The sequence below is a fragment of the Pan troglodytes genome, chromosome 1 (assembly GCF_028858775.2).
Source record: "Pan troglodytes isolate AG18354 chromosome 1, NHGRI_mPanTro3-v2.0_pri, whole genome shotgun sequence".
In the NCBI taxonomy this organism is placed as follows: domain Eukaryota; kingdom Metazoa; phylum Chordata; class Mammalia; order Primates; family Hominidae; genus Pan; species Pan troglodytes.
Window position 1 is genome coordinate 226,037,013 of NC_072398.2, and position 27,111 is coordinate 226,064,123.

Genomic DNA, 27,111 nt, shown 5'->3' on the forward strand with positions numbered 1-27,111 from the left:
ATAAGATGGTGTATTATCCTTTCAGCCAGGATTAAAGTTTACATTTTTACTCCAAATGAGAGTTTCTCAACCTTGGCACTGCTGACATTGTGGGCTGGATAATTCGTGGGGCAGGGGGCTGTCCCTGTCCCTGTCATGATGCTTTGCTGTGGAAATCAATGGGCTCCCCCGATCCCTGCTGTCCTTGAGGGGTAGTGTCTGGGAAGCCCTCCGAACCCGCAGTGTGCATCTGAGCCAGAGGGTAGGAACTGCATGAAGTCTCTGCATTGTTTGCCTGGCTAAAGATATCCTGTTAAAGGCTTATTAAAACAGTTCTTTGGAAGGGACTCATTCTGTTCCTGCTCAGCTCCTCTCTGGCCTTGCTGCCCAGCGTTGTCTGAGGAGCCCATGTCATGCAGGTGCCAGGTCACGTGGCCGTGCCATGGGGGGTGCCCGGCTGCAGCCTCTTCATCCAGGCACATCGGCAGAGGCCCAATTCCACTTCCATCACCGCGGGTGAAAAATGGAAACTGGGCCCCGAGGCAAAATGGTGTCCCTGTTTTTGAAGATGAAGGCATTAAGACAGGAGCATTTAAATGATTTATTAATCTGTTTATGCTGTCAAGGAGGAAACTTGACCAGTGCAGATAAGTGAGCTGCGATGCAGGGGTGACAGAGAGCCCGTCTCCCTCTGTCTCAAGTGGCCTTGCCCTGTAGGCGATTTGATGGGCTTGACTTAACCTTTTAATCGTGCAATTTCAGTTGGTGTAGAGAATGTTCCTTTCCAAATGCATGGCAGTGGCGTTCGTTAAGTTTCCCTAGACTGAAGGATGTGTGTACAGGTATTCCTCAGCTGGGTGCTGCCTGGCTGAGTAAGGCGGGAATTGGGTGGTCAGGCACTGGCGACCTGGTCGAATATGACTTTGCCGGGGTGACCCGAGGGGTGCAGCCATGTGGCTCTGTTGCTCGCAGTTTTGTGCCTGCCTCATCTGTCGTTTATGAAGCCTTTGAGGCTCGAGCTTCTTGAAAGCTGACTTGTGTTTTCCAGGTTCGTTATAAATTCTTTAGCTTGGGGCTGTTCCCACACTGGAGGGTCAATAAATGATTTTTGGAAAAGAACATATGTCCTTATCAATCAGTAATTGTACTGGTACAACCATCTGAACTTTTCAAACATGCTGCACTTGGAGCGGCTGACTCTTCTGATTAAAGATGGATTCTTTAGATTCTAAGGTTGGATCAGCTGAGACAAGCAGCTCTGGGGCTCTGTTGCTGTTGTTGTTGTTTTTGGCCTCAGAGTGATTATTTTTAGTGGTAAACAGAAGGGAGAGGCATAGCCATAAACTTGTATTTGGGACATGCCCGTAGCGGCAGGTTCCACCCGGTTCAGGTAGAGTAATTTCAGGGTGACCTCTAGGCTGGCAGATTGTTGTTGCTGGGTATCAGAGTTGAAAATGTTTATTGCCAATAGAAAAAGTGGGTAGTGTTTGTAAGACTGATAAGCACAGGTATAAATAGAAAAGGTGAGATAATGACCAACTCGACTTTGCAGTGGGGCTTTTTAAAAGCGGTTCTGGAGTCTTGGAAACAAACATAATTCTCTCTTAGTCCAACCACCTGTCAGCTGTAAGTGGTCATTATTTCATCATATTGCAATAAAAGATAATAGAATAACGATTTATATCTCATGGCTGATGTTTTAATGCATCTCTCTGTTATCCTGGGCTGACAGTCTGTGATTACAGTAAACGTTTTCTCGGTGACACCATGGTAATGACTCGTTAATAGGAGGATTATTCCAAGTTTAAGTCATAGAGCGGAAGACCAGCCTCGGCTCTCCTTACCTCTTTGTGCCTTATGGGGGCGGTCTCTGTGCTCAGCTGGTGACCTGTGCTTTGCCCCCCAGCTGGGGTGTTGGGGTATGGGCTCAGCACCACTCCTGATGCCTGGGGATGCGCATTCCCTGTTGATTAGCAAACTCAGTCAGTGTCTTCATCTCTGTCTGCTGTGCTACGGCATTCCTTCTTTCTTTCTTTTTTTTAGACAAAGTTGCACTCTACTGCCCAGGCTGGAGTGCGGTGGCATGATCTCGGCTTACTGCAACCTCTGCTTCCCAGGCTCAAGTGATCCTCCTGTCTCAGCCTCCTAAGTAGCTGGGACCACAGGTGTGCACCACCATGCCTGGCTAATTTTTGTATTTTTCATAGGGATGGTGTTTTGCTATGTTGCCAGGTGATCTTGAACTCCTGAGCTCAAGTGATCCTCCTGCCTCGACCTCCCAAAAGTGCTGGGATTACAGGTGCGAGCCACCACCCCAGGCCCCTTAATTTTAAATAAAAACAACTGCATTGAATTTAACGCAATAGAAAAGCAGCAGCAGAGTGAAGGTGCTTTCATTCCCAAGTGGGAGCGCCCGTATGAGATGCAGAGAGGGGTTTGAGTCTCCTGTGCTGTCTTCCCAGGCCTCCTCTCCCTGGGCCTGGCAGGAAGGCGGAGGCAGAGGCTGGCCATTTGCATGTTGGGAACGGGAAGGTGTGAGTGGAAAACCTTTTAAGATCAATTTGAATATCATCTACTTGGCTTAGATCTTGAGAAATCTTTTAATAAAATGATCTCAAGGTGATTTTCGGCATAAAAAGACTTTCGTCTTTTGGGCTCTGAGCTGGGGATAATTACTTAGCACCTAAAGAAATTCAAGGATTCTTCTTGTTAATAGTTTAAATACAGTTCAGATGGAACTCAAAATGGTTACGCACGAAGCAGCACTGGGAAGGTGTGATCGAAGTTGTCCGTGTTGAGTGTCAGGCGATACTAGGAGCATGAATTGATCAGCACGTGCGTGTCTTTTTAGTGGTGGATGTGTTATGTCTTGGGCTGATCTAACCGTAGTCCTACCTGGTGTGTCCCCCTGCAGGGTTGGGTGCATAGCTGCTCTAGCCCCATTCTGCTCTAGTGGGCCTGGGATCTGTTGGTGTTTCTTGTGGTGGAATTCCTAGGGAATGGAAAGTTCCTGGAGCGGAAGCAGACGTCTGATGCCCTGGATGTTGGGTGCTCTGGAGTAAAGAGCTCCGACACCAACATTTCAGTCTGAGGGAGTTACCTCAGTGTGCCTGCTTCCCTGGCATCCTGCAGAGATGTGGTACACCACATGAGGGCATGGTAGAGGGTTCCGGATGCTGTGGCACGTGTAGGAAGGCGGTCTCGGGGGTGGGGACAGCGCCCATGTCCTCTTTGTGTGTGTCCTGAACACTCAGACCACCCTCTGGCTTCTGTTCTGCAGCCCTTGTATTTTCACACATCCCTAAACCACCCTCATATCGTGGCTGTGGTGGAAGTGGTCGCTGAGGGCAAGAAACGGGATGGGAGCCTCCAGACATTGTCCTGTGGGTTTGGAATTCTTCGGATCTTCAGCAACCAGCCGGACTCTCCTATCTCTGCTTCCCAGGACAAAAGGTACCTGCCTTGTTTCTGCAACCCTGGGGTTTTCCAGCGTCTGTCTTTTTTTTTTTTTTTGAGACAGATTCTCACTCTGTCAACCAGGCTAGAGTGCAGTGGTGTAATGTCGGCTCACTGCAACCTCCGCTTCCTGGGTTCGAGCGATTCTCGTGCCTCAGCCTCCCAAGTAGGTGGGATTACAGGTGCCACGCCCAGCTGATTTTTGTATTTTTAGTAGAGACGGGGTTTTGCCATGTTGGCCAGGCTAGTCTCGAACTCCTGACCTCAAGTGATGCACCTGCTACCATGTCTGGCTAATTTTTGTATTTTTAGTAGAGATGGGGTTTTGCGCCTGGCCAGATTCCAGCATCTTTCTATGGTGGTTTAACTGCTCGTCTTATGGTGGCAGTAGAAGGCTGTACATTTGTCATCTAAAGTTGTGTGTCCATAATAGCATAGTGTGGGATGTGTCTTGCTTGGGGGTTTGCCTTTTTTTTTTCTTCGAGACAGGGTCTTGGTCTGTCACCCAGGCTGTAGTGCAGTGGTGCAACGTTGGCTCACTGCCACCTCCGCCTCTAGCCTCAAGTGATTCCTGTGTGTCATCCTCCCACGTAGCTGGGATTACAGGTGTGTGCCACCATGCCTGGCTAATTTTTGTGTTTTTAGTAGAGACGGGATCTCCCTGTGTTGCCCAGGCTGGTCTTGAACTCCTGGGCTCAAGAGATCTGCTCGCCTCAGCCACCCAAAGTGTTGGGATTACAGACGTGAGCCGCTGTGTCCGGCTGGGTTTGCCATTTCTAAGTGACTTAAGGAATTGTTCTTTAGGCCAGAGTAAGGGCTGGCTTTGACCACCAGCGATGGATTTGAGGTAGTATGGATATGGGCCAAAGTTGTACTCTAGCACTGATTCTCTGTGGGACTTCAGGTAAGTGATTTGAGCTCTTGGACCCTGAATTTATTCATCTGTATATGAGGAGTAATGATAATGCATATCTCGTAAGTTCTGCTTGAATATTGAGCGATGTGTTTTTCACAGGTGCCTGGCAGGCAGTAGGTGTTCATTCAGCACATGCTGGCTGAGTGTCTGTCGCGTGCCAGGCTCTGTGTAGGAGCCGGGCATACGGGTGGATAGGCTGGCGCATCATCCTTTCAGCCAGGGTTAAAGCCTACATGTTTACTCCAAATCAGGGTTTCTCAAGCTTGACACCACTGACTTGCGAATGGATAATTGTTTGCTGTCGCGGGGCTGTCGTCTGCGCTGTAGGATGTTTAGCAGCATCCCTGGCAACCCACTAGATGCCAGGGCACTGCCTCCCTGCACCCTGGCCCTGTTGTGACAAACGAAAAAAAATGTCTCCAGACATTGCCAAATGTGCCTTAAGGAGCAGAATCATCGCTGGTTGAGAACCACTGCTCCAGATATACAGCTGTGGACATTCCTCAGATGTTGTCTTTCTTGAGACATTTCAGAGTTTTGTAAATTTCCATGGTGTTTTCCAGGAAAGCTCCTCAATTCTCAGGCTGCCTTGGTTGGGGCTGCGTGTGTGCCAGACATGCTTGGCCACAAGCACCAACGGCTTGGGGAGCTGCTGCTGGCCTCAGCTGCCTCTGCCTTCCGCAGAGGGTGGGACTGGTGGAGTTTAGAAAGCTCTAGTGGGCATGGTGGTGGCTGAGGCCTCCATGTGCTTTCCTTCTGAGAAGTGCGCACGTGGCTGACGACTGTTCTCTGGGTCCTGTCTTCCAGGTTGCGGCTGTACCATGGCACCCCCAGAGCCCTCCTGCACCCGCTTCTCCAGGACCCTGCAGAGCGTAAGAGCCAGACCTGGCCTTGGCAGCACTCACTGCTCTCGTGCCTTCCCTGAGTGTTCCCCACCTTTAGCTCTGAATGGGATCTTTCTCAGTGTAAACTGCTATCCGCTTAGCTAATTTATCTAAGAGGTTTTGGCAGATGTTTCGTGGCCTTGGACTTTTGGCAGAAAGTAAAGAACTGAAACACACCAGCCCTGAGGGAGGGCATTGGTTTGTGGGGATGAGCACGGGAGCGCCTGTGAGAGCCACCTGAGGGAGGGGAACAGCTCTGCTCACCAGATGAAGTAGTAGCTCTCTGTCACCAGCCACCGGCTATCTCAAACCTCTGACCGCACAGCCGTCGGTTATCTCCAGCATGGCGAGGCCCCATGGCTGAGAGGCTGCCTTAGAGCAGAGCAGGGGTCGGCGGGGAGCTTCCTGCTGTTCCTCAGTGACCAGCCATTCCCAGGCAGCCAGAGGGAGCCATTTGGGAAGGATGGGGATGACGGTCTGCTCTGCTGCTGCCTGCCTGGAGGATGACAGGAAGGGCGTGTGGTGGGAGGGGTGGGAGTGGGCTAGAAGGACATCAGGGAGGCTCAGAGCACAGAGGCTGTGCTTGCCTAGCAATTGGGGGAGTGTGGGTGGGGAAGAGTGGCTGGAGGTGGATCTGTTGGGGAGGGTGACTTTTCTGTCTCTTTGAGGTGAGATGCTGCCCAGATTCCTCGAAGGGGATGTCATGTGTGCCTCGTGGCTTGTGTTAAAAGTCAAACCTGGCCAGACACGGTGGCTCAGGCTTGTAATCTCAGCACTTTGGTGGCTGAGGCAGGTGGATCAGTTGAGCTCTCAGGAGTTTGAAACCAGCCTGGGCAACATAGTAAGACCTGTCTCTATAAAAAATACAAAAATTTAGCAAGGTGTAGTGGTGTGTGCCTGTAGTTCCAGCTACTCAGGAGGCTGAGGTGGGAGAATCACTTCACCCCAGGAGGCAGAGATTACAGTGTGGTGAGATTGCACCACTGCACTCCAGCCTGGGTGACACAGTGAGACCCTGTCTCAAACAAAACAAAACAAAACGTCAAACCCACTCCCTTTGCCCCTCACTGGTCTTGGTGACAATCTCGTGATAGGAGATGTCAGCTGAAGAGTGATGAGGTTCCTGAGACTGGAAAGGAGAGCTTCATTTCTCATAAAGGGCTGCAGCCTGCAGGTGGCCTTTCTGACAGGCTGGGAAGTGTAGCCTCCAGCCAGAAGCCAGAAACAGACCCTTTGAGAGAGGGGCAGAGGGAAGAGGAATTTCTGCCGAGTGGGGGCTGAGCCTGCTTATTTTAATAAGCCCAGGAGGAGTCCTGCGTGTTTATGAGAGAAGCGTGCACGTGCGCAGCTGAGTCCCATGCCGCTTTATGGGACACAGTGTTCAAAACGTGGTGGCACTAGCAGGACCCGAGGGGAAGTTCTCGGCCTCTGATGTCAAAAGGTGAAGCAGGGGACACGAAAGCCCTCCCTGCATGCCCTCCGTAGACTATCCAGAAGAGGGAGAGCGGTGGGTGATCGCTGGGCAGCAGCAGCGATGGAGTCTCTAGAAGGGCTGGTTCCAGTCCTGAGGGAAGAAAGGCTAACGGTGGTTAGCATGGGCCGGGGCATGTGGGGGCCTGTCTGGTCCCCTCCTGTCACTCCCGGAACTCAGTTTTCAAGGCTGCTCTGGAGTCCTCTAGGCCAAGAGGAGGTCCCTTCAGTCCACTGGGGGCTCAGGATTTTATTTTTAGTTTGCTGAGAACAACCAGTCAGGAACTTCATTTCGTTGCTGAAGATTGGCTTTTAGGTTATTTTTCAACTGAATCTAATTAGTCATATGCTGGGATTTTCTGTCCAGAAGTATCCTGAGAACAAAGTAGACAGCCACCACATTCGCTCCACGTCCACAGTCCACATGTCCATGCGTCTGTGTGGAAGCTGTTGGCCCTGAGTGGAGGCTGTGAGGAGGAACCTGCTGCAGGGCCCTTCACTCATCCTTGCAGCGGGCATTTCCCAAAATTTGCTGGTAATGGCAATACACTCACATGATTCAGAATCCAAAAGTATAAAAAAGTGCCGGGTGCAGTGGCTCACACCTGTAATCCCAACACTTAGAGAGGCTGAGGTGGGCAGATTGCTTAAGGCCAGGAGTTTGAGACCATCGTGGGCAACATAGTGAGACCCCATCTCTACAAAAAATACAAACATTAACTGGGTATGGCGGTGCGCCCCTGTGGTCATAGCTACTTGGGAGGCTGAGGTGGGAGGATTGCTTGAGCCCAGGAGTTTTAGGCTGCAGTGAGCCATGATTGCACCACTGCACTCCAGCCTGGGCGATGGTGAGACCCTGCCTCAAAAAAAAAAAATATATATATATATATAATATATATATGTATTCTATATTTTATATATAGTATATTTATATGTGTGTTATATATATATAAAATATATACATATAAAAAGTTGAGAGTGAGGTCTCCTTTCCCCATCCCCTCACCTGCTACCAGGTAACCTCTCTCTTTGGGTTCTTGTGGATCTGTCACTGAAGAACCGAGTTCTTTTCCCACTTTGTGTCGGCTGCAAAGAAAGAATATCCAATTGGAAAAGGTAGTCAGGTTTTACTCACTGGCCGGGGAGTGGAGAAGGGAGCCCTCACTTTAAAGGCACCTTCTCCCTGGACAGTGGGAGGCATGGAGATGAAGAACTGGGTACGGGCCGGGAGGGTGGGACTCCAGGCACATTGACGCAGATCATAACGTGCTTCTCCAGGCATGGCTTGTACAGAACACCCGGTGGTCTTCTCTTGGAGAATGGTCTTTAGCATTATAATGATATGCTAATGGGCTAAAGGCAACTGGGGCTCACCTGTTCTAGTTTGCAGCAGTTTCGTGGGGCTCTATCTCTCTCTGGTATTTGGTCAGGGGTCAAGAAGCTCTGGTGGCATCCCTGCCATCTGGTTCCTTTAAAGCAGCTGTACCCATAGATAAAGGGACTGAAGGAAAACAGTGAGAAAAAGGAACTTTTGCTGTTATTTCATCAGGGCTGCCCTGGTAACAGACCCTTCCGGGGTCGTTTTACGGACACAGAAGCTAATGCGCTTGTCCAGTATTGCATCTGATTCTTGACCTCTTCTTACTCACTGTTCCACACCTTGCTTTCTTCCCTTACAATTTGTCTAGAAGAATGTTTCCTATCAGTACACAGAAAGCACTCACTCTTTTTACAGCTCTGTGGTGTTTCGTGGAATTGATGTTTCATGATTGATTGAATAGACCTGCATACCGACCCTTAGGGGTTTCTGTAAGAAGAGGTTGGGCCAGGAGCGGTGGCTCACGCCTGTAATCCCAGCACTTTGGGAGGCCAAGGCAGGCAGATCACCTGAGATCAGGAGTTCGAGACCAGCCTGGTCAACATGGTGAAACCCTGTCTCTACTAAAAACACAAAAATTAGCCAGGTGTGAGGGCAGGTGCCTGTAATCCTAGCAACTGGGGAGGCTGAGGCAGGAGAATTGCTTGAACTCGGGAGGCGGAGGTTGCAGTGAGCCGAGATCATGCCACTGCACTGCAGCCTGGGTGACAGCAAGATTCTGTCTCAAAAAAAAAAAAAAAAAAAAAAAAAAGAAAAGAAAAGGTTGGAAACCCCGTTGCAGTGGGCGTCCGCCCTTCCCCTGAGCGTGTGCGTGAATTCGTAGGGCAAAATCCTGAAGCTGGTGGCTGGGTCTGAGGTCTGAGCATTTGGAGTCTTTTCCTATTTCTCCTGTGTGCCCCCCACCGCAGAGAGGTTGTGACTCCTGACTAGCCACTCAGGTCAAATGCCTTTAGCAGTATTTTAAATTTTAAAGTAAGCAGATTCCATGTTTGAAGTGGTTAGGTACTAAAAAAATACAGTGTTTCACCAATTTCTTTTTTTTTTATTTTGAGATGGAATCTCCGTCACCCAGGCTGGATTGCAGTGGTGCAATCTCGGCTCACTGCAACCTCTGCCTCCCGGGTTCAAGCGATTCTCCTGCCTCAGTGTCCCAAGTCACTGGGATTACAGGCATGCACCACCACGCCTGGGTAATTTTTGTATTTTTAGTAGAGATGGGGTCTCACCATGTTGATCAGGCTGGTCTCAAACTCCTGACCTCAGGTGATCCACCTGTGCTGGAATTATGGGCGTGAGCCCCCATGGCGGACCTAGTTCTTCACAAATTTCTTTTTCTGATAATACAGTAGTTCATATTTAGCTCTTTCTTTATGAAATCAGAACATGAATGAGCTGAACTTGTGACTCTCAGCAGCTGTCCCTGGCCCGGCCACAGCTGGGACTTGAGCCGCCTGAGACCACGTGCATGCCCTGTGCCTCGGGATTTGGTGGACTTCCTGTCACTGGAGAAAATCAGGCCCGAGCAAGATTGGCTGTTCGGTGGGAATGTGAAGAGGGCAGCCCAGGCCCTGTGTTTCGGGGGTGTGCCTCTCCCCGCACTCCTGTTTCTGGGAATGCTGTTCCTTCCACCTTCAGGGCCTGCCCGCCCTGCGGTGTAGCCGCACTCCTCCCGGGTGTCATTTCTTCAGAGTCTTTCCTTCATGCCCTTTTTCCTCCTCACGTTTCCCCTCGTGCTTTACCCACATCTGTCCCGTGGTTCGGATCCAGTTCTCCCGTGCGTTATGGGTATCCACGTGTTTGGTCTTAGCCATCACTCCAGGAAAGTGGCTCCTCCCTGAGGACAGGGCTCTGTCTCTGATGCTGCTGGCCTCCCTCCAGTGCTGCCGTCCTCCTTTTGGGGCTTGGTGGATACAAGTGCTGACACACAAAGGCAGGCAGGCAGGCCTCGGGCCAGGGTGTCCTCCAGGCCCGTCTGATGGCAGGGACCAGCGAGACCTGGGGAAACTGCACAGTCTGTGCCTGTCTGTGCTCTCAGGAGACTGAGGGAAGTAGTGGGTGGGAGAGATTTTATGTTGGATTAAAAACTGCACCTCCAGGCCGGGCATGGTGTCTCATGCCTGTAATCCCAGCACTTTGGGAGGCCAAGGTGGGAGGATCACTTGAGCCCCGGAGTTTGAGGCTTCAGGAAGCTATGATTACACCACTGCTCTCCAGCCTGGGCAAACAGAGTGGCACCCTGTCTCTAAAAACAAACAAACAAAAAAGAAAAATTAAAAAAATTTTTAAATTGTAACTTTACCAGAGAAGGTTATTAAAGATCAATGCCTTTCACTTGAGGCAGAACACAGCACCACTTCACTCTCCCTAGAAAAGTCCCTTTCCTGTTTGTGGTGTTTCTAACATTCTCTGTTAATTGGCTGGTTTGACTGGAAGCACCTTTGCTTTCAGCTATCAGTTGATCACATTGGTGTTTTCTTCACCAGAAAACAGACACATGACCCTCATTGAGAACTGCAGCCTGCAGTACACGCTGAAGCCACACCCGGCCCTGGAGCCTGCGTTCCACCTTCTTCCTGAGAACCTTCTGGTGTCTGGTCTGCAGCAGATACCTGGCCTGCTTCCAGCTCATGGAGAATCCGGTAAGGGCGTCTTTGATTCTCTCCACTTGGTGAGGTGAGTCTGTCCTAGTTCACAGTGAAACCTTGAAGGCACTGGGCTCTTCTGGGGGCAGCGTGGGCCGAGCGCCCCTCTGCATCTCAGCAGCACGGCCTGGCGGGGGTTGTGGGGGGCAGTGGAGGAGGATGGAATGGCAGTCTAGTTTCCGTTTCCGTCCTAAATAGTGTCTCACATCCATCGAGTCATTTCTGGCTGCTTTGGTTGGGAAAATGCTTTCGTGAGAGACAGAGTTCAAGTCTCTGTGACCATAGCTAGGAAGACCACTGGTTGGATCTCAACCATGTGGCATCATATCAGTGACCTGATGATCATGATGATGATTTTTAAATTAAGGTAAAATAAGGATAACATAAAATTGACCGTCTTAGCTCTTTTAAAATGTACAGTTCAGTGGCAATAAGTACATTCACATTGTAGTGCAGCCACCAGCACCATCCATCCCTGAGCTCTTTCCTCTTCCCCGGCTGAAGCTCCGTCCCCTTCCACACTGACTCCCTATTCCCTACTCCCCCAGCCCCTGGCAGCCACCCTTCCACTTTCTGTCTTCATGGTTTCAGTGACTCTAGGGACCTCATAGGACTGGGATCATGCAGTCCTTGTCCTTCAGTGGCCGGCATTCTTTAGGAAGAGAGGGGAATTGCTCTGTTAGTTCATCCTAAGAGTGAAATGTCTTCAAAGTTCTGAGTGGAGTGTTTTCGAGGTTCATCCATGTTATAGTGTGTGTCCCAGTTTCCTTCCTTTTCATCTTAAGGCTGGATGATATTCCGGTCTATGGATGGACCATGTTCTGCCGATTGTTTCATCAGTTAACACTTGAGCCTTCCACCTTCTGACTGCTGTGAACATGGGTGTGCAGTGACCTGAGGATTTTTGGAAACTGAAATTCGTGTTAAAGGACAAGGGCTCTGTCTTGGTGTGGTTTTCAGAAGTTGATTCTCTGGTGGTGGAATTGGGTCGACCCCAGCAGCCATGGGAGTGTTGGGGGTGTGCTCTGCTGTAGGAATCTTCTGGGTGGTCCTCATGGCCTGGGCTGCATGCTTCTTCCAGGCACTTCTGGAGACTTTTGTGTGGCTTTCTTGAGGACTCCAGGAGAAGGGACACACCAGCCTCCTTCTACCTGTCATGTGCTGGAGATGTCCTGGCACCACCAGAACCTCGAGTGTCTTGGGTGACTGACTCCCTGCTGGGTTCCAGGAAGAGCAGGATTTGACCTTGTGTGTGAGGGGCGGGGACCGAGAGCAGTGCTGTGCTGAGAGTTTGGCTCATTCTGGGCCCTGAAGAAAAGGATGCAGCTCGGCTCCGGCACAGGTCCCTGGTTGTTGGCAATGACAGCCCTGTGCGTCGCACAGGCATTCTGGTTGGTGCTGGGGTGTAGATGTTATTATCTGAGTTAATTAATTTCTTGGATAGGTCTATGGTGGACATCATCATTGTGAAGTCACTGTTTTTCCAGCATTCCAGGGAGGAGAGGGTGAGAAATGAGAAGGGAGGAATGAACTCTGAACAAGAGCAAGCGTGGGGTCGCAGTCTGGGTCTGTCCTGCTCACTGAGCTATAAGTGCTCTCCACGCCCACTTCAGGGTGTCTTACCCTGTAATCTGCCTGCAATCCTCTGAAAGGAAGAAGGAGACAGAGGGAAGGCCTCATTGTCACTGCTGTTGAGTTGAGCAAAGAGAACATGAAAACCTGTGTCTGGCTCTGAGACCTGGTCCGTGGCTTGTCCTTCTGGCCCCTGTTCTGCTGGCCAGGGAGGGCCCTGTAGGCGCCGCTGTGAGATGTCGCCTGCTTGATACTGATCATCAGGACTAACTGTGAGTTGCCACCTGGTTGATATTGATCTTGGAACTAGCTGTGTGCTGCTGCCTAGTTGATACTGATCTTCAGGACTAGCTTTCAGATGTCACCCGGTTGATACTAATCTTGGGACTAGCTGTGAGATGTTGCCTATTAGATACTGATCTTGGGACTAGCTGTGAGATGTCGCCTGGTGGATACTGATCTTGGGACTAGCTGTGTGCTGCTGCCTGGTTGATACTGATCTTCAGGACTAGCTGTGTGCTGCTTTCAAGTCAGCTGTGTCAGTCTTACTACCTGGGAGTCTTGGAGCCGGAGGGGTAGTCATCACTTTGTGACTTGCCCGTGGGTGTCAGTAGAACTGCAGACCAACAGAATTACCTGCAGGTCACTGGACTGGCTCAGCCTCATGACTAGGACTGCAAATGAGAAGCCGTGGTGCCCCAAGAGGACAGGCCTGGTTTTGTTCCTAGTGTCTTGTGTCAAGCTGGGGCCAAGGGGACCACAAGATGGGAGACAGAGTTTTGGATTAAAGAGCTTGAGCCTGGGGTGCATGATTCCTGCTCCTCATTCTTAAAAGCCATGCTTCGGAAGAGGTCTGGCCCGTTGGCCTCAAGTCGGCCTTCCAGGTGTGGAGCAGCCGGCCCGTCACCAAGGTGCCAAACGAATGCTGGCAGTGCCTAGAACATTGCAAAATTAATGACGTTTTATGCTGCTGGTGTTGAAAATCGAGTGAGCAGGGGATCTGAGGGCAGGGCGAGCACACGCCATGGTGTCTGGAGGGAGGGAGGGGGACTGACTGACTCCACCAGGTAAGGGCCGTATGCACCTTTTGGAGAGAAAGGATAGGTATCTCAGCAACACCTGCCGCCCCCCCGCCACCACTCTCAGAGTTGTTTTAGGAGAGAAACACAATTTGCCCAGCCTTTCTGTTGTGTTTGGGGTGCCAGTGCCGTGTGGGCCCTGAGGTTACTTTCTTTTTATTTTACTTTTTAACTTTTTAAATTATGTATGTAATGACAGCCAGATTCTTCTCTCATTCTTTTTTTTTTTTTTTTTTTTTTTGAGACAGGGTCTGGCTCTTCTTCAGGCTGGAGTGTAGTGGCACAATCTTGGCTCACTGCAAACTCTGCCTCCCATGCTCAAGTCAATCTCCCACCTCAGCCTCCTGAGTAGTAAGGACTATAGGCATGTGCCACCATGCTTGGCTAATTTTTTTTTTTTTTTTTTGAGACAGTCTTGCTCTGTCACCCAGGCAAGAGTGAAGTGGCACAATCTTGGCTCACTACAACCTCCGCCTTCTGGGTTCAAGTGATCCTCCTCCCTCAGCCTCCCGAGTAGCTGGGATTACAAGTGTTCACGACCATGCCCAGCTAATTTTTGTATTTTCAGTAGAGACGGGGTTTCACCACGTTGGCCAGGCAGGTCTCGAACTCCTGACCTTAGGTGATCCACCTACCTCGGCCTCCCAAAATGCTGGGATTACAGGTGTGAGCCATGGCGCCTGGCCTCCAGCTAATTTTTGTATGTTTTGTAGAGATAGGGTTTCTCCATGTTGCCCAGGCTGGTCTCAAACTCCTGAGCTCCAGCATCAAGGAATGCACCTGCCTTGGCCTCCCAAAGTGCTGGGATTACAGACATGCGCCACTGTGCCTGGCCTTGAGGCTGCTTTCTGACGGCTGTTCCTGGCCAGTGCCAATGCAGCTTGTCAGTTGTTTGCCCCTTTTATACAATATGCTAAAGAGCGTTTTAAAACCACGAAGTTCATGTGTGTTCAATACATTTAGTGAAAACTGAAAGTCTTCCCTTCTAGTCTAACTCTGTGGAGAAAACCACTGATCATAGTTTGGTGTATACTTTTTACGTATTCACTAATTCATTCATTTATTCATTGATTTATTCAACAAATATTTATTGAGTAGACACTGTGAAGCAGGCCCTGGGCTGGGTGCTGAGGATGTCACATTGCAGTCTTAGGAGGTAGGTCATAGGTCTCTCTTGAATGGATTTTGGTAAGGGCAGACCTCAAATCTAACCACAGTCACCAAAGGCAATAGGTGTTTTAGAATAAACCTGGACTAGCTCAAAGTCATTTTCATTCCTGCTTAGATGATTCCTAAATGTAGTTTTCATTCTGCTGCCACTGTTGCAGCGTTCTTGTTTTTGAGGTGCATTCTGGTGAATTAAATATCCCACTGTTGCAGCGGTCTTGTTTCTGAGGTGCATTCTGCTGAATTAAATATCCCACTGTTGCAGCGGTCTTGTTTCTGAGGTGCATTCTGCTGAATTAAATATCCCACTGTTGCAGCGGTCTTGTTTCTGAGGTGCATTCTGCTGAATTAAATATCCCACTGTTGCAGCGGTCTTGTTTCTGAGGTGCATTCTGCTGAATTAAATATCCCACTGTTGCAGCGGTCTTGTTTCTGAGGTGCATTCTGCTGAATTAAATATCCCACTGTTGCAGCGGTCTTGTTTCTGAGGTGCATTCTGCTGAATTAAATATCCCTAGCAGAAGAGCTGTGTCCCCAGGAGGCTGTGGGCTGTGGGAGCCCGTTAGGGCCTAGGGGAATCTCAGGGGCTCTCCACTGTACGTCAGTGGGAAGGGGGTTCTTGCTTGTGAAGGGTTTGCTGGCAATCCCTGTTTTCTCTGTAGTGTGCTTATGGGGGTCCCAGAATAAAATGGATTGTTGTAGAGTGGGGTGTGTTTTTCCATAGGAGCAATGCTGTTATTGGGAATTCCTTTCCTAGCCAGAGACTTGGCAACAGATAAATTAAAGGTAGGCCAAGCTACAGAGCATGAAGGGCAGAACGCCTCCGCTGCAGTGGGGGTCACTTCTGCCACGGTGGGGTTCATGTCTGTCGTGGTTGCTGCTGTTGGTTGGTTAGTTGAATGAGTGAGTGAAAGAGTGAATGATTTCAGGTAGTAAAAGGATGCTTGTTGGGTTATGCTGGAGGCTGACAGACCTGTGGCGGTTGTCTGCTCCACGTCTAGCCACGATGTGAGCTGGGGGCAGGTTTCCCAGCCTCTCCAAGTCTTTGCTTTTGTTTTTCCTTTATAAAATGGGGACAATAATAGGGCCTGCTCATAAAGATGTATTTGGGGAGAAAATGAGATGGATTGGTAAAGCACTAGCGTCTTCATCATGAAAGTTGTGTCTTAAATTCAGCCCAGATCCAAGCCTCCTACAGTAGAGCGTCCTGGGAGGTCTGATCAGTTTGCCCTTTGCTAGCTAGCCCTTCAGATGTGCGAAGGCAACACTCAGCACTGGGCCCAGCTGTGTTTTTGTCCAGGCCTGGCCTCTCGAAGTTCACAGAGTAACTTGGTGGCTGAGCCAGGCTTGGGCTCAGGTGCTTTACTCCAGAGCCCATGATGCTTGCAAGATGTGGCCTGCCAAGCCGGCTGATTGAGGATACCCAGGCTTCTCTGGCTTCCCTGGGCCCTCCAGGATCTGGAAGTTTCTACTCACTGCAGATGTAGCTCCTCAGTCTGGCTGTCCTGGTGGGAACCCATCTTTCCTCCCTTGATGACTTCCTGTGCGTGGGACTTGCATCTTCAGCTCTCTGTGCAGACCAGGGTCACAACTATTGGAATGGCTTTTGCTCCTGGGGGTGCGTGTGCACCCTGGTCATGGGGTGGCCACACAGAACCTCCTTCCTTCCCAGCCTGGGCCACTTCCAGGAGCACTGACTTCTGCCCCCTCCCAGATGCCTGGTGACCCTGATCCCTCCACTGAGTTGCTGCCTCTTGAGATGGGGCACCCATGGCACACAAGTGATCTTTCCTAAAGGAAGTCGGTCTGGGAAATGGCCTTTGTCCTCCGTTATTTTAGTTTATGTCATCCCTCCCCGCCCCGCCCCCCCCAGCTTTTTGAAACATTCTGTTAAAATGTTTCTTGGCTTACTGTAATTGTATATATTTATGGGGAACAGTGTGATGTTTCAGTACACGTATGTGTTGTAGAGTAGATCAAATGAGAGCACTAGCGTGACTGTAATCTCCCACACTCATCATTTCTGTGTGGTCAGGACATTCAGAAGCCGCTCTTCTAGCTGCTCTTCTAGCTCTTTTGTATTTTACGGGAACTTACTGGTAACCGTCATTACCCTGCTGTGCAGGAACAGCAGAATTTAGACTGTAACTTGTACCATGACCCCTTGACAACCTCTCCCTCCCCTCCTCAGTCTCTGATAACCACTGTTCTGTGCTCCGCTTCTATGGTACCAACTCTTCTTTTTGAGGTCCCACATATGAGTGAGATCATGTGGTATTTGTCTTTCTGTGCTTGGCTTATTCCACTTAACCTTGATGTCTGCTAGGTCCATTCATGTTGTGTTGTCGCAAGCGACAGGACTTCATTCTTTGATCGTGGTTGCGTAAGTACTCCATTGTGTAGATACACTACTTTTCTTTATGCATTCATCCATTGATGAACACCTAGGTTGATTCTGTGTCTCCACTGTTGTGAATAGTGCTGCAATAAACATGGGAGTGGCGATATCTCTTTGACATACTGATTTCATTTCCTTTGGATATTATATACTCGGTAGTAGGATTGCTGAATTATCTGGGAATTCTGTTTTCAACTTTTTGAGGAACCTCTGTCTAGTTTTCCATAGTGGCTGTTCTAATTTGCAGTCCCACCCGTATTGTATAGGTGTTCCCCTTTCTCCACGTCCTCACCAATGCTTATTTTCTTTTATCTTTTTGATGGTGGCCATTCTCAGTGAAGTGAGGTGGTATCTCATTGTGGTTTTAATTGTCACTTCCCTGATGACTAGTGAGGCTGAGCATCGTTTCCTGTGCCTACAGCTATTCGAACGTCTTCTTTTGAGAAATGTCTGTTAAGGCCTTTTGCCCATTTTAAAATCAAGCTACTAGTTTTTTTTTTTTTTCTGTTGAGTTGCTTAAATTCCTTATGTATTCTGGATATTAACCGCTTGTTAGATATATAGTTTACAAATATTTTCTCCCATTGTGCAGGTTATCTCTTCACTTGGTTAATTGTTTCCTTTATTGTGTAAGACCTTTTTATTTTGATATAATCCATTTGTTTCTTTTTGCTTTTGTTGCCTGTGCTTTTACGGTTTTGTTTAAAAAAATCCTTTCACGGCCCAATGTTACTTTAAAAAATCCTTACTCAGCCCAGTGTTACGAAGCACTTCTTCCGTTTTCTTCTAGTAGTTTCATAGTTTCAGGTTTTACATTTAAGTCTTCAATCTATTTTGAGTTGACTTTTATATATGGAGAGAGGTAGGGCGTCTCATCTCATTCTTCTGCGTGTGGGTGTCCAGTTTGTCCAGCACCATTTATTGAAGAGACTGTCTTTTCCCCAGTGCGTGTTCTTGGCACCTCTTTAAAAATCAGTCAGCTGTAGGTGGCATGAATTTATTTCTGGAATCTCTATTCTGTTCCATTGGGCAAACCTAATGTGAGTTTGTGATGGGGACAATATAGAAAACTATAAAGAAGAAAATAATCTACAGTTCCTGCCTGCAGATCCACATGTATACATGTAAGTGCACATGCTTTTAAATACCGTCGCTATCAGAAGGAATCATAATAGTTTCATATGTTACTATTCTTTTCACTTACAATATTACGATTATTTCTCAATTTATTAAATCTTTGACAGTATGATTTTTTTTGTTCTTATTCAGCAGGGATGAATAATAGTTTAGTGAACATTCCCCTATTGAACATTTGGTTGCTTCGATTTTTCTCTATTATAATAAAGTTTCAATGAATATTCTTGCACATAAATCTTTGCTTCTGTCTTTGATTATTTTCACTGAATAGGTTCAAAAAGTGGAATTACTGGGGCAGAAAGTGATATTTTAAAGCTTTTGACATACTCAAAGGCAAAGGCGATACTGACTCATAATCTTCAGCAGGATAGTAGAGTGTTATTTTGACGGCAGTTTCATCAGCATGGAGTGTTACCTCAGTGTTTTCTTTTTTTTCAACTTTGAAATTAGCTTTTAAAAATCTACATATCTACATAAGTAAAAGATCATTAAAATATAGGAAGAGATGGAGCTAGGACCAGAAGAAGATGACGATGGTGGAGAAAGAAGGGGCAGAGTCCACGGGTGTGTGTAGGTTGGGAAACGGTTGGCTCATCCTTCCTCCTCCTGGATGAGCCTTTGCTCTAGAGCAAGTGGAGAAGGCTCCCCAGGCAGCCCAGGGTCCTTCCCTCTCTCAGCCAAGGTTTTTCATGGGCCTGCTTTGCACGAGACCGTGAGCTGGGTCCCTGGGGCCACTGTCCTCTGGATGGGACCCTTTTCTCGTGGTGCCGTTCAGGCTGTATTTTGCTGGTTGCCTTGACAGGCTCATGCCTGCTCAGTGTGTTTGCAGATGGTTCAAGGTAACACAGTAAAGTAAGGAGCGGCGTGGCTGGCCGTGTTCCTGCTGGAGAGAGGAAGGAAGCCATGCCGGGCAGCAGGCTGCAGGGCTGCACGTGTCACTTTGCCTTCTCCAATCTGTGTTCTTTGAGTTGTCGAATTATAAAAACTGTTCCTGGGCCAGGTGTGGTGGCTCACGCCTGTAATCTCAGCACTTTGGGAGGCCGAGGTAGGCGGATCACAAGGTTAGGAGTTCGAGACCAGCCCGGCCAATATGGTGAAACCCCGCCTCTACTAAAAATACAAAAATTAGCTGGGCGTCGTGGTGGTCACCTGTAATTGCAGCTACTTGGGAGGCTGAGGCAGAAGAATGGCTTGAACCTGGAGGCGGAGGTTGCAGTGAGCCGAGATCACACCACTGCACTCCAGCCTGGGCGACAAAACGAGACTCCGTCTCAAAGCAAACAAACAAACAAACAAGCAGAAAAACAAAAAAATGAAAAACAAAACAACACGAAAAACTGTTCCTGGAGGAGGTTTGGGGTAGATTTTGGACTGCCAATGAAATCTGTATTTGCTTAATTGTTGTGGAGGCTTGGCTTGGGCCTTGTGCTCTGTCTGGGAGTCCCGAGCACCCCTCGTTGCTGCAGGCCCCGGCTGAGGCTGGGGTGGGTAGGGACCCTCGGTGGCTGCCAGTGGGTGTTTTATTCCCAAGGATGACCCTTTTCGCACCCTCACTGTTTCAGGCGACGCTCTCCGAAAGCCTCGCCTCCAGAAGCCCATCACGGGGCACCTGGATGACTTATTCTTCACCCTGTACCCCTCCCTGGAGAAGTTTGAGGAAGAGCTGCTGGAGCTCCACGTCCAGGACCACTTCCAGGAGGTGTGGAGTCAGAAGCGTGATGGGGGGCAGGGTGGGGCCAGGCAGGGGTGGGACCTGGGTAGGGCAGGGAGGAGGTGGGGCAGGGTAGGGGTGGGTGGGGCAGGGTAGGGGTGGGTGGGGCAGGGTAGGGGTGGGTGGGGCAGGGTAGGGGTGGGTGGGGCAGGGGAGACCCCGCATCTGATGCTGCTGAGGAGGGCCCTGTGGCCCTAAGGATGTAGTTCTGTCTTTTCCCCTCTTTCTGGAGCTGAATTGGATCTTTAGGGACCCCTTTCCTCCACAGCCAAGGCCCCCACAGAGCCTCCAGTTGTTTTAACTTCAACAGTGATGAAGGTGCTGTTGGCCTGAGATGTTAATTAAAGTTAATTCTGGTAGATCATGAAATAGTCCTCATTTAAAGTAAACTAAGTCACCAGATGAGCATAGGGAAACCCATAGAACCCTTCCCATGTTCAGAGGACGTCGGCGGGGACATGGGGCTCATTTCCGGAGGTGGCTGGAAGCCTCGGTCATCTCACCCACCTTGGGCCCCTGGGAAGGCGCCCCCAGACTCACCGTCCCCTCGGCCTGCCCGTGTCACAGGTCATTGTGTTCTGGTCACTGAGAGCCTGTTCACACTCCCTGCTGTTCCTGTCTGTTGCTTTTCAGTGTATGGGTTTGTCCAGGTGCCCAGGCAGGGCGTCTGGAGGGCTTGTCCGTCTGTTAGGCAGAGGCTTTTGAGCCTGTTTGCCTGTGGCCCCCGGGAGGGATGTCTGCGTCGTGCAGGTGCGTGGAGCTCAGCCTGCCTAGTACGCAGCATGCGCTGGGGTTTCCTCTCCGGCTCTGTCCCAGCGATGCTCTGGCTTGCAAGCTGTAAAACACCAGGGCCAGGGAGGTTGTTTCTAGAGCTCCTGTCACCTCTGACAGCAAAAGTTGTCTTGGATTTTCTGTGTAGAAGCTTGTTTGTATGCCAGACAAGACTTGGAAAAGCCTTTGCAGGTTTGGGGACTGCTTATGTTTTCTAGGCAATAATCTGTCCTTGGTCTGGAAAAATTGGGCCTGATGAACTGTCACAAATAGTGTTGGAATGAGGTCTGTCCGCCCTGGCTCTTCTGTCGCCAGCAGCAGGGGGAACAGGCATGTGGGACGGAGATTGCCTGGTTCTGCTGGAGCCCTGGGCTCAGCCCCCTTGCCTGCGCTTTCGCTGATGATCACCAGATGGAGTGGGGAGAAGAGGGGTCAGCCCTGGCTGCTCTCAGCTCTGGAAGGAGGGGCCCTCAGACCTGGGTTGTGGGCAAACCACTCCTTGTTCCCCCTCCTAGAATGAGAGAGAGTCTTCACTTTCAACTTCAGAAACAAAGAGAAAGAAACTTTAATTGCAGAGAGCCAAGAAACTGGTGTGGGTAACATCTTGCTATTGCGTCGAGTCCTCTTCATGTCACACCCTTTTCGTGATGAGTCCCGCAGAAGCGCACAGAATGCAATTGTGTGACTGCGCGACACGAGGAAGGACGGCAGAGGGAGGCCTTGGGCCCGGCACCCACAGAGGCACCCTCAGAGCCTCGCGGGTCTCCTCCGGCTGCACCTTCCTCCCCGCCCATTCCCTCGGGCCTTTGTGCTAATCACATCTTGGCTTTCTGTTCTGGTTCTACCGCCTATCGATGCATCTCTAAACAATATAGGCTTGCCTGCTTTTGACCTATCTTTAAATGAAGTCGTACTTTTTTCTTCTGTTTTGTTTTGCTGCTTTTGCTCAAGACCATGCTCCCGTGGGAGGCTGTCTGCAGTGGCTGTGGCTCCATTTGCTCACTTTTTTTGCTGGATGGTCGTCCGTGTGGGGCACCAGGATTTATAAATCCATTCTACTGTTGATGGACTTTTGGGCTATTTTCAGGTTGGGGCTGAGCATTCTTCCATGTATATATCCTGACTTTTAGTAGAATCTCGAGCAGGAAGTAAAAGGGACTTTTTTGGAAAATCTTCATGGGCCTGCAATGAGCTGGCTGGTCCGCTGGGGGCTGCTGGTCTAGGATGACTTTGGTTGGGGTGGCGTGGCTCCTGTGGCCTCTCCTGTGGCAGCCAGTCTGGGCTTGCTCTCGTGGAGGCAGATGTTTAAGAGAGGAGTTGGAAATGTGCAGACATTTTCAAACCTCTTTTTGGATTAAATTTGTTACTCTCCCACTGGCCAAAGCAGGTCACTGGCCAAGTCCAGAGTCAGAGAGGTAGGGGACTCCAGGTTACAGGACAAAGGGTATGGCTTTAAAGATCCCTTGCCTGGAGCTGCAGATGAATCCTTTACCATGAGGGTTTGGTGGAATTCCCAGGATTTTGCCAACTCGGCCATAGCTCCTGGGGGTGGAGGCAGAGTTGGGCATGGTGCCTGCCCTCCTCCCTTTGAGCTTCAAGGCTTGGGTCCTGCCTTGGTGCCAGGTCCTGAAGGCTGGTGTGGTCTGTTATGCTGCCGTCCTTGATTGGTGGCATATTTTGCTCCTTAGGTATTGGGGGAAGGAAATTCTCTGAGGAAGTGTCCCTCATGTTCACTTGAAAGTCCCAGAGAACATTTTTTTCACTCAGTAGTCAAAGAGGTCTTTTAAAAACATAAATTCATTGCTTCTTGGCCTTTTGGGTAAGATGAAGTGTAATTGGACTTTTAGGGACCCTCTCTTAAACTCCTCTCTTAAACATCTGCCTCCATGAGAGCAAGCCCAGACTGGCTGCCACAGGAGAGGCCACATAAATTCAGCCATTTTTCTTCTGTGTTTAAAACCTGCTGCTGGCTTCTCATTGCCCTTGGACTGACACCTAGGCTCCTGGTCCTCCAAGATGCACGTGGTTTGGTCTTTGCCGGTTTCCCCTGCCTCACTGTGTACTGCCTCCTGGGCATGGTTTGGTCTTTGCTGGTTTCCTACTTCGCTGTGTGCTGCTTCCTGGGCCTGTTTTGTGGTCCCGGATTCAGGCATGCCTCTGCCTGGGTGGCCTCGGACTCATGCTTGTCCCTGCATGGGTCCTGCAGCATGTAGCTGACTTTCCTGAATGTTCTTCCTGCACATCTCTGCATGTTTTCCCTCAGGCTTCAGGTCTGGACGGGGTCCCCTGACTGTCCTGCGGGGGTGCTGTTCCCCGCCCTTGCCACCGTGTCTCCAGCTGTCACCCCGCGTTCCTCCCGGGTGCTCAGCCCTTCCTGGGAGCAGCTGGCCTTCTTATCTGTTATTGTCGGTCTCCTGTGGTGAGTGTCACCAGGACAGGGACTTTGTTTTGTTTACCATGACACGTGATGTGCATGAACGGTGTTTGGCACATAGGAGGGCTGTACTATTTAGTTGTGAGAATGAATGATTCAGGTGCTCATCCTAGTAGTCTATGAAGTTAGCAAGTTATTTGTGTGTGTGTGTGTGTGTGTGTGTGTGTATGTGTGTGTGAATGAGCTGGACTTGTTTGCTCCCTACCCGTTCTTGAAAATGCAGTTCTACATAATATGGTCTTATGTAAACACAAAGCAGAGAATAGGATTGAAACAGCAACATCCGTTTCCTTGGTGTAGTTCCTGCTGTTTTCTTGTTTGTCAGGGCGGATTGTGTGAGGGTAGAGTTGTTTTAGGAATATCATTGTTGAATTTTATACAGTCCCATAAAAATCACTTTATTGTGTATTTTTACTATCTTTGTATTTTTGTTCCAATCCAACTGGCAGATACTCAGTTATCTGCATAGTTTTATTTTCGTTATCCAAAGACTAATAGGCTGAATTTAGGTCTGTTCAGCTTGCTTAATGGACAGTAAAGAAAACTTGAAAATTTGAGGATCATTTTGCAAAGATCACATAATTTAATAAACACTAATAGCCAGGGGAATATCCTTGTTCATTTGTTATAGCGCCTGTACATTTTTGTTAAGATGAAACACTTTAATATCGAGTGACCACTTTGGGGCCGATTCTGTTTTTATTGGTTTATGACTTAGTGCCTAAACATGTTTCCCTTTGTACACCCAGTCTCAGGTCTCTGGGTAGACAGAGTTGAAATGTGATGAGCTCTGCCTCTGAGCACCTCTCCATCGTTGTCCAGGGAATTGGGCCCCAGGGAAGGGGACTCTGGGGAAGCAGCCTCTGGGAAAGGGGGGCTCTGGGGGAGTGGGCTATGGGACCTTGGAGGAGTCTTGAAGGAGCCAAGTACGAGTTTGCTGCATCTTGAGAATGGTCAGCCCAGCCTTGGAAAGCTAGTGTCGGGTTTTGGGGATCGAGGCATCTGAGGGTGTGCGTTGCTGAGAGGATCATGCTGTGTTGGAAATGCCAGAACTGCCCGGGCAGTGCCCCAAGGCCAGTGGCTGGGATTGGGTGCTGTATCTGTCATTTGCTTGCACTCATCTTTACTAAGCATCATCTGATCTGCAGTTATCTGCAACTTCTGCTCCAGTTTCTTCTCTCTGCTCGCCTCCCCCAGGGACTTCTGGCGAGCTCCCTCTTTCCGTCTGTGCCGGGGCTCATTCCTTCTGTGCCTCTTCCAGGGATGTGGCCCACTGGACGGTGGTGCCCTGGAGATCCTGGAGCGGCGCCTGCGTGTGGGCGTGCACAACGGTCTGGGCTTCGTGCAGAGGCCGCAGGTCGTTGTACTGGTGCCTGAGATGGATGTGGCCTTGACGCGCTCAGCTAGCTTCAGCAGGAAAGTGGTCTCCTCTTCCAAGACCAGGTATTGTCTCTTGGGTCCCCAGGGATGGGTGGGGATGTGCAAGGGATCACGATGAAATGAGGTCATTTGTGCATGTCAGGTGTTGACTCACCCACGTGGGAGTTCTTCCTTGTGTTTCTTTCCTCTTGGAAGTTGTGCCCATTAGGAACAAACTTTGGAGTTGGAAGTTTGGAAAAAGCCCCCCCCTTTTTTTTTCCTTTTGTGCTCTGACAATTTGGGGGTTAGCATTATGGATGCTTCCAGCTGCGGCTGCTGAGGGTCTACGGAGGCCTTGGATGCTGCCTTCTAGGCGTGCCCTGTGATTAGTTTCTCATAGGACGGAGAGTCGGGGGGCAGCAAGACCTGCTGCTCTGTTTAATCCATTGCTTCCCAAATCAGGTGTCACAGACATCACTGCAGGGCGTCATGCCTTTCCTCTCTCATGGTGCCAGGCAGAGGCCAGGTGTCCTCTGCTGTAGGCCAGCCTTGAGGAAGGAGCCTCCATCCTCAGTGGCATTTCCTGGTAACTTGGCCGTATCAGGCCTGCAGGCAAGCTTTGGTAATTTGGAAATGCGTTGAAAGAGCAATGAGAGGCTGAGGCGGGAGCATTGCTTGAGCTCAGGAGTTTGAGAGCAGTCATGGCAGCCTAGTGAGACCCCCATCTCTTAAAAAGCAATGTTTTGGGGAATTTCTGAATCATTTGGAAGAGTGTGCAGTGTTACATGGTGGACTTGCTGTTGCAGCAGCACCCCTGTGTCCCCCAGGGTGTCCCCTTGACTGTTCTGACAGCGGTCGACGTGGATGCGGGAAGGATGGGAGCCCGAGCTCTAATGCGTCCCTGGTTTGTGTTTCTGACCCAGCTCTGGGAGCCAAGCTCTGGTTTTGAGAAGCCGCCTCCGCCTCCCAGAGATGGTCGGCCACCCTGCATTTGCGGTCATCTTCCAGCTGGAGTACGTGTTCAGCAGCCCTGCAGGAGTGGACGGCAATGTAAGAACAGCCCTTTTGTACTCGGTTTCCTCTGGTGATGAACTCTGTGTGTGAGGATAAATGTAGTGGGCATGAATGCTTTTTCCATTAAAAACAGGCATGATTATTATAAATAATAAGTAAAAATCACTTTACTGACATTTACCAGCTGATTGTAAGGAATGTTACAAAGGATACAGATGAGATGGAGAGGGCAAAGAATGTGGGAAGGACTTGGAGCTCCCATGCCCTCCTGGGCACCGCCCTCTGGGCACTTCCATGGGTTCAGCTGTCCAGAGCTCTCTGAAGTCAGTCCTTTTGGGTTTTGATGAAAACTTCATTACGTAGACATAATTGATTAAACATTGGCCATTGATGATCAATGTAACCTTCAGTCACTCTCCTCCCCCTGCCTTGGTCTTTCTGTGAGCAGCCCCATCCTGAAGCCACCTAGGGGCTACCAGCCACGGTCATCTCATTAGCACACAAAAGATAACACTTCGGAGATTCCGGGGGTTTCAGGAGTTGTATACCAGGAAACCGGACGAAGGTCAAATACATATTTCATAAATCACAGGTGCATTCTGCTGGCTGGGAGTAATGCATAGGTCAGTAAGTTTCATGTATCATAATAGCGTTAATTCATGATTATTGAATCGCTAATTATTTTGAAAAAAGAGGCCATTTTAATGTATTTTTATATGACAGTAGTGTGGTAAAGCTTGAATTTGCACAAATGAGAGATGGTTTCTCATAGGGAACTTTATATATACCTATAGAACACTAAGAGTAAGAATTTATAGGTTCAGTTGAAAGAAATAAAATATGTGGACATCATTTATATTAATGTAGATTCTTTGAAAAACCCAAATCCTGCTGTTCTTAAGATTTAGTTTTCTGTTTGAAAAAGTCAATAATGCAGTTCCGCCTTTTCCACGGGGCGTTTGTTCCAAGACCCCAGTGGGGGCCTGAAACCTCTGTAGTACTGACCCCTACACGGTACATACTAAGTTTTGTCCTGCATATACATACCTATGACACAGTTTATAAATTAGGTACGGTAAGATATTTAACAACAATAACAATAAAATAGAACAATTATAATATACAGTAATAAAAGTGAACGTAGTCTCTCTCTCTCTACCTCTCAACTGCAATGGGTGGGTGGTGTCTACAGTGTGGATATGCGGGACGGAGGGATGATTCACGCCCTGTGGGGGGACAATGCCAGATCTAATCACACTGCTCAGAGTGGCACGCAATTTAGCACTTAGGGATTGTTTTCTTCTGGAGTTTTCTGTTTAATATTTTCAGACCAAGGTTGACTGAGGGTCACTGAAACTGCAGATCGGGGTACTTCTGTATCATTTTAACAAGTAAATCAGAAACCAAAAAACGGTTGACAAGACATCTTCCATGGCGATCTGGCCTGCCATCGTGACTGGGCCGCTCTCTCAGGAACAGCCTGTGAAGGAGCATGAGGTGCTGAGGACGGTCTTAGGGTGTGCCTCAGGCTGGAGAGCAGGGTGTCGGGGTGTAGCTGCCATTTGGTGTTTCTAATCTCTTCTGGTAGTGGCGAGTTGACCTTGCCAGTGTCCATGCCTCCGGTCCCTATGATTCCGAGTCCTAATTAGGTGCAAAAATCCAGAGGTGCCAAGCGTTCTGTGGACTGACGCAGTCACAGTCATTTAATGAAACTGTTCCAGTTCTGCTTTTCTTTACTTATGAC

At 49.3% G+C, this 27,111-nt stretch overlaps 1 protein-coding gene across 24 annotated transcripts in view; it reads left to right on the top strand.

Annotated features, from left to right (window-relative positions):
• Positions 1–27,111, top strand: part of NPHP4 (nephrocystin 4) — a 134,868-nt gene that overhangs the window by 21,921 nt on the left and 85,836 nt on the right. For all 24 annotated transcript variants that reach the window (XR_010148443.1, XR_010148446.1, XR_010148448.1 and 21 more), the window contains 6 exons: positions 3,260–3,432; positions 5,159–5,223; positions 10,567–10,722; positions 19,641–19,777; positions 24,256–24,437; positions 25,277–25,403. Coding sequence is in view for 15 of the 24 variants with exons in the window: in XM_063787063.1 (XP_063643133.1) it covers positions 3,260–3,432; positions 5,159–5,223; positions 10,567–10,722; positions 19,641–19,777; positions 24,256–24,437; positions 25,277–25,403 (840 nt within the window). In the remaining 9 variants the exon portion in view is untranslated. The remainder of the gene's footprint in view (positions 1–3,259; positions 3,433–5,158; positions 5,224–10,566; positions 10,723–19,640; positions 19,778–24,255; positions 24,438–25,276; positions 25,404–27,111) is intronic.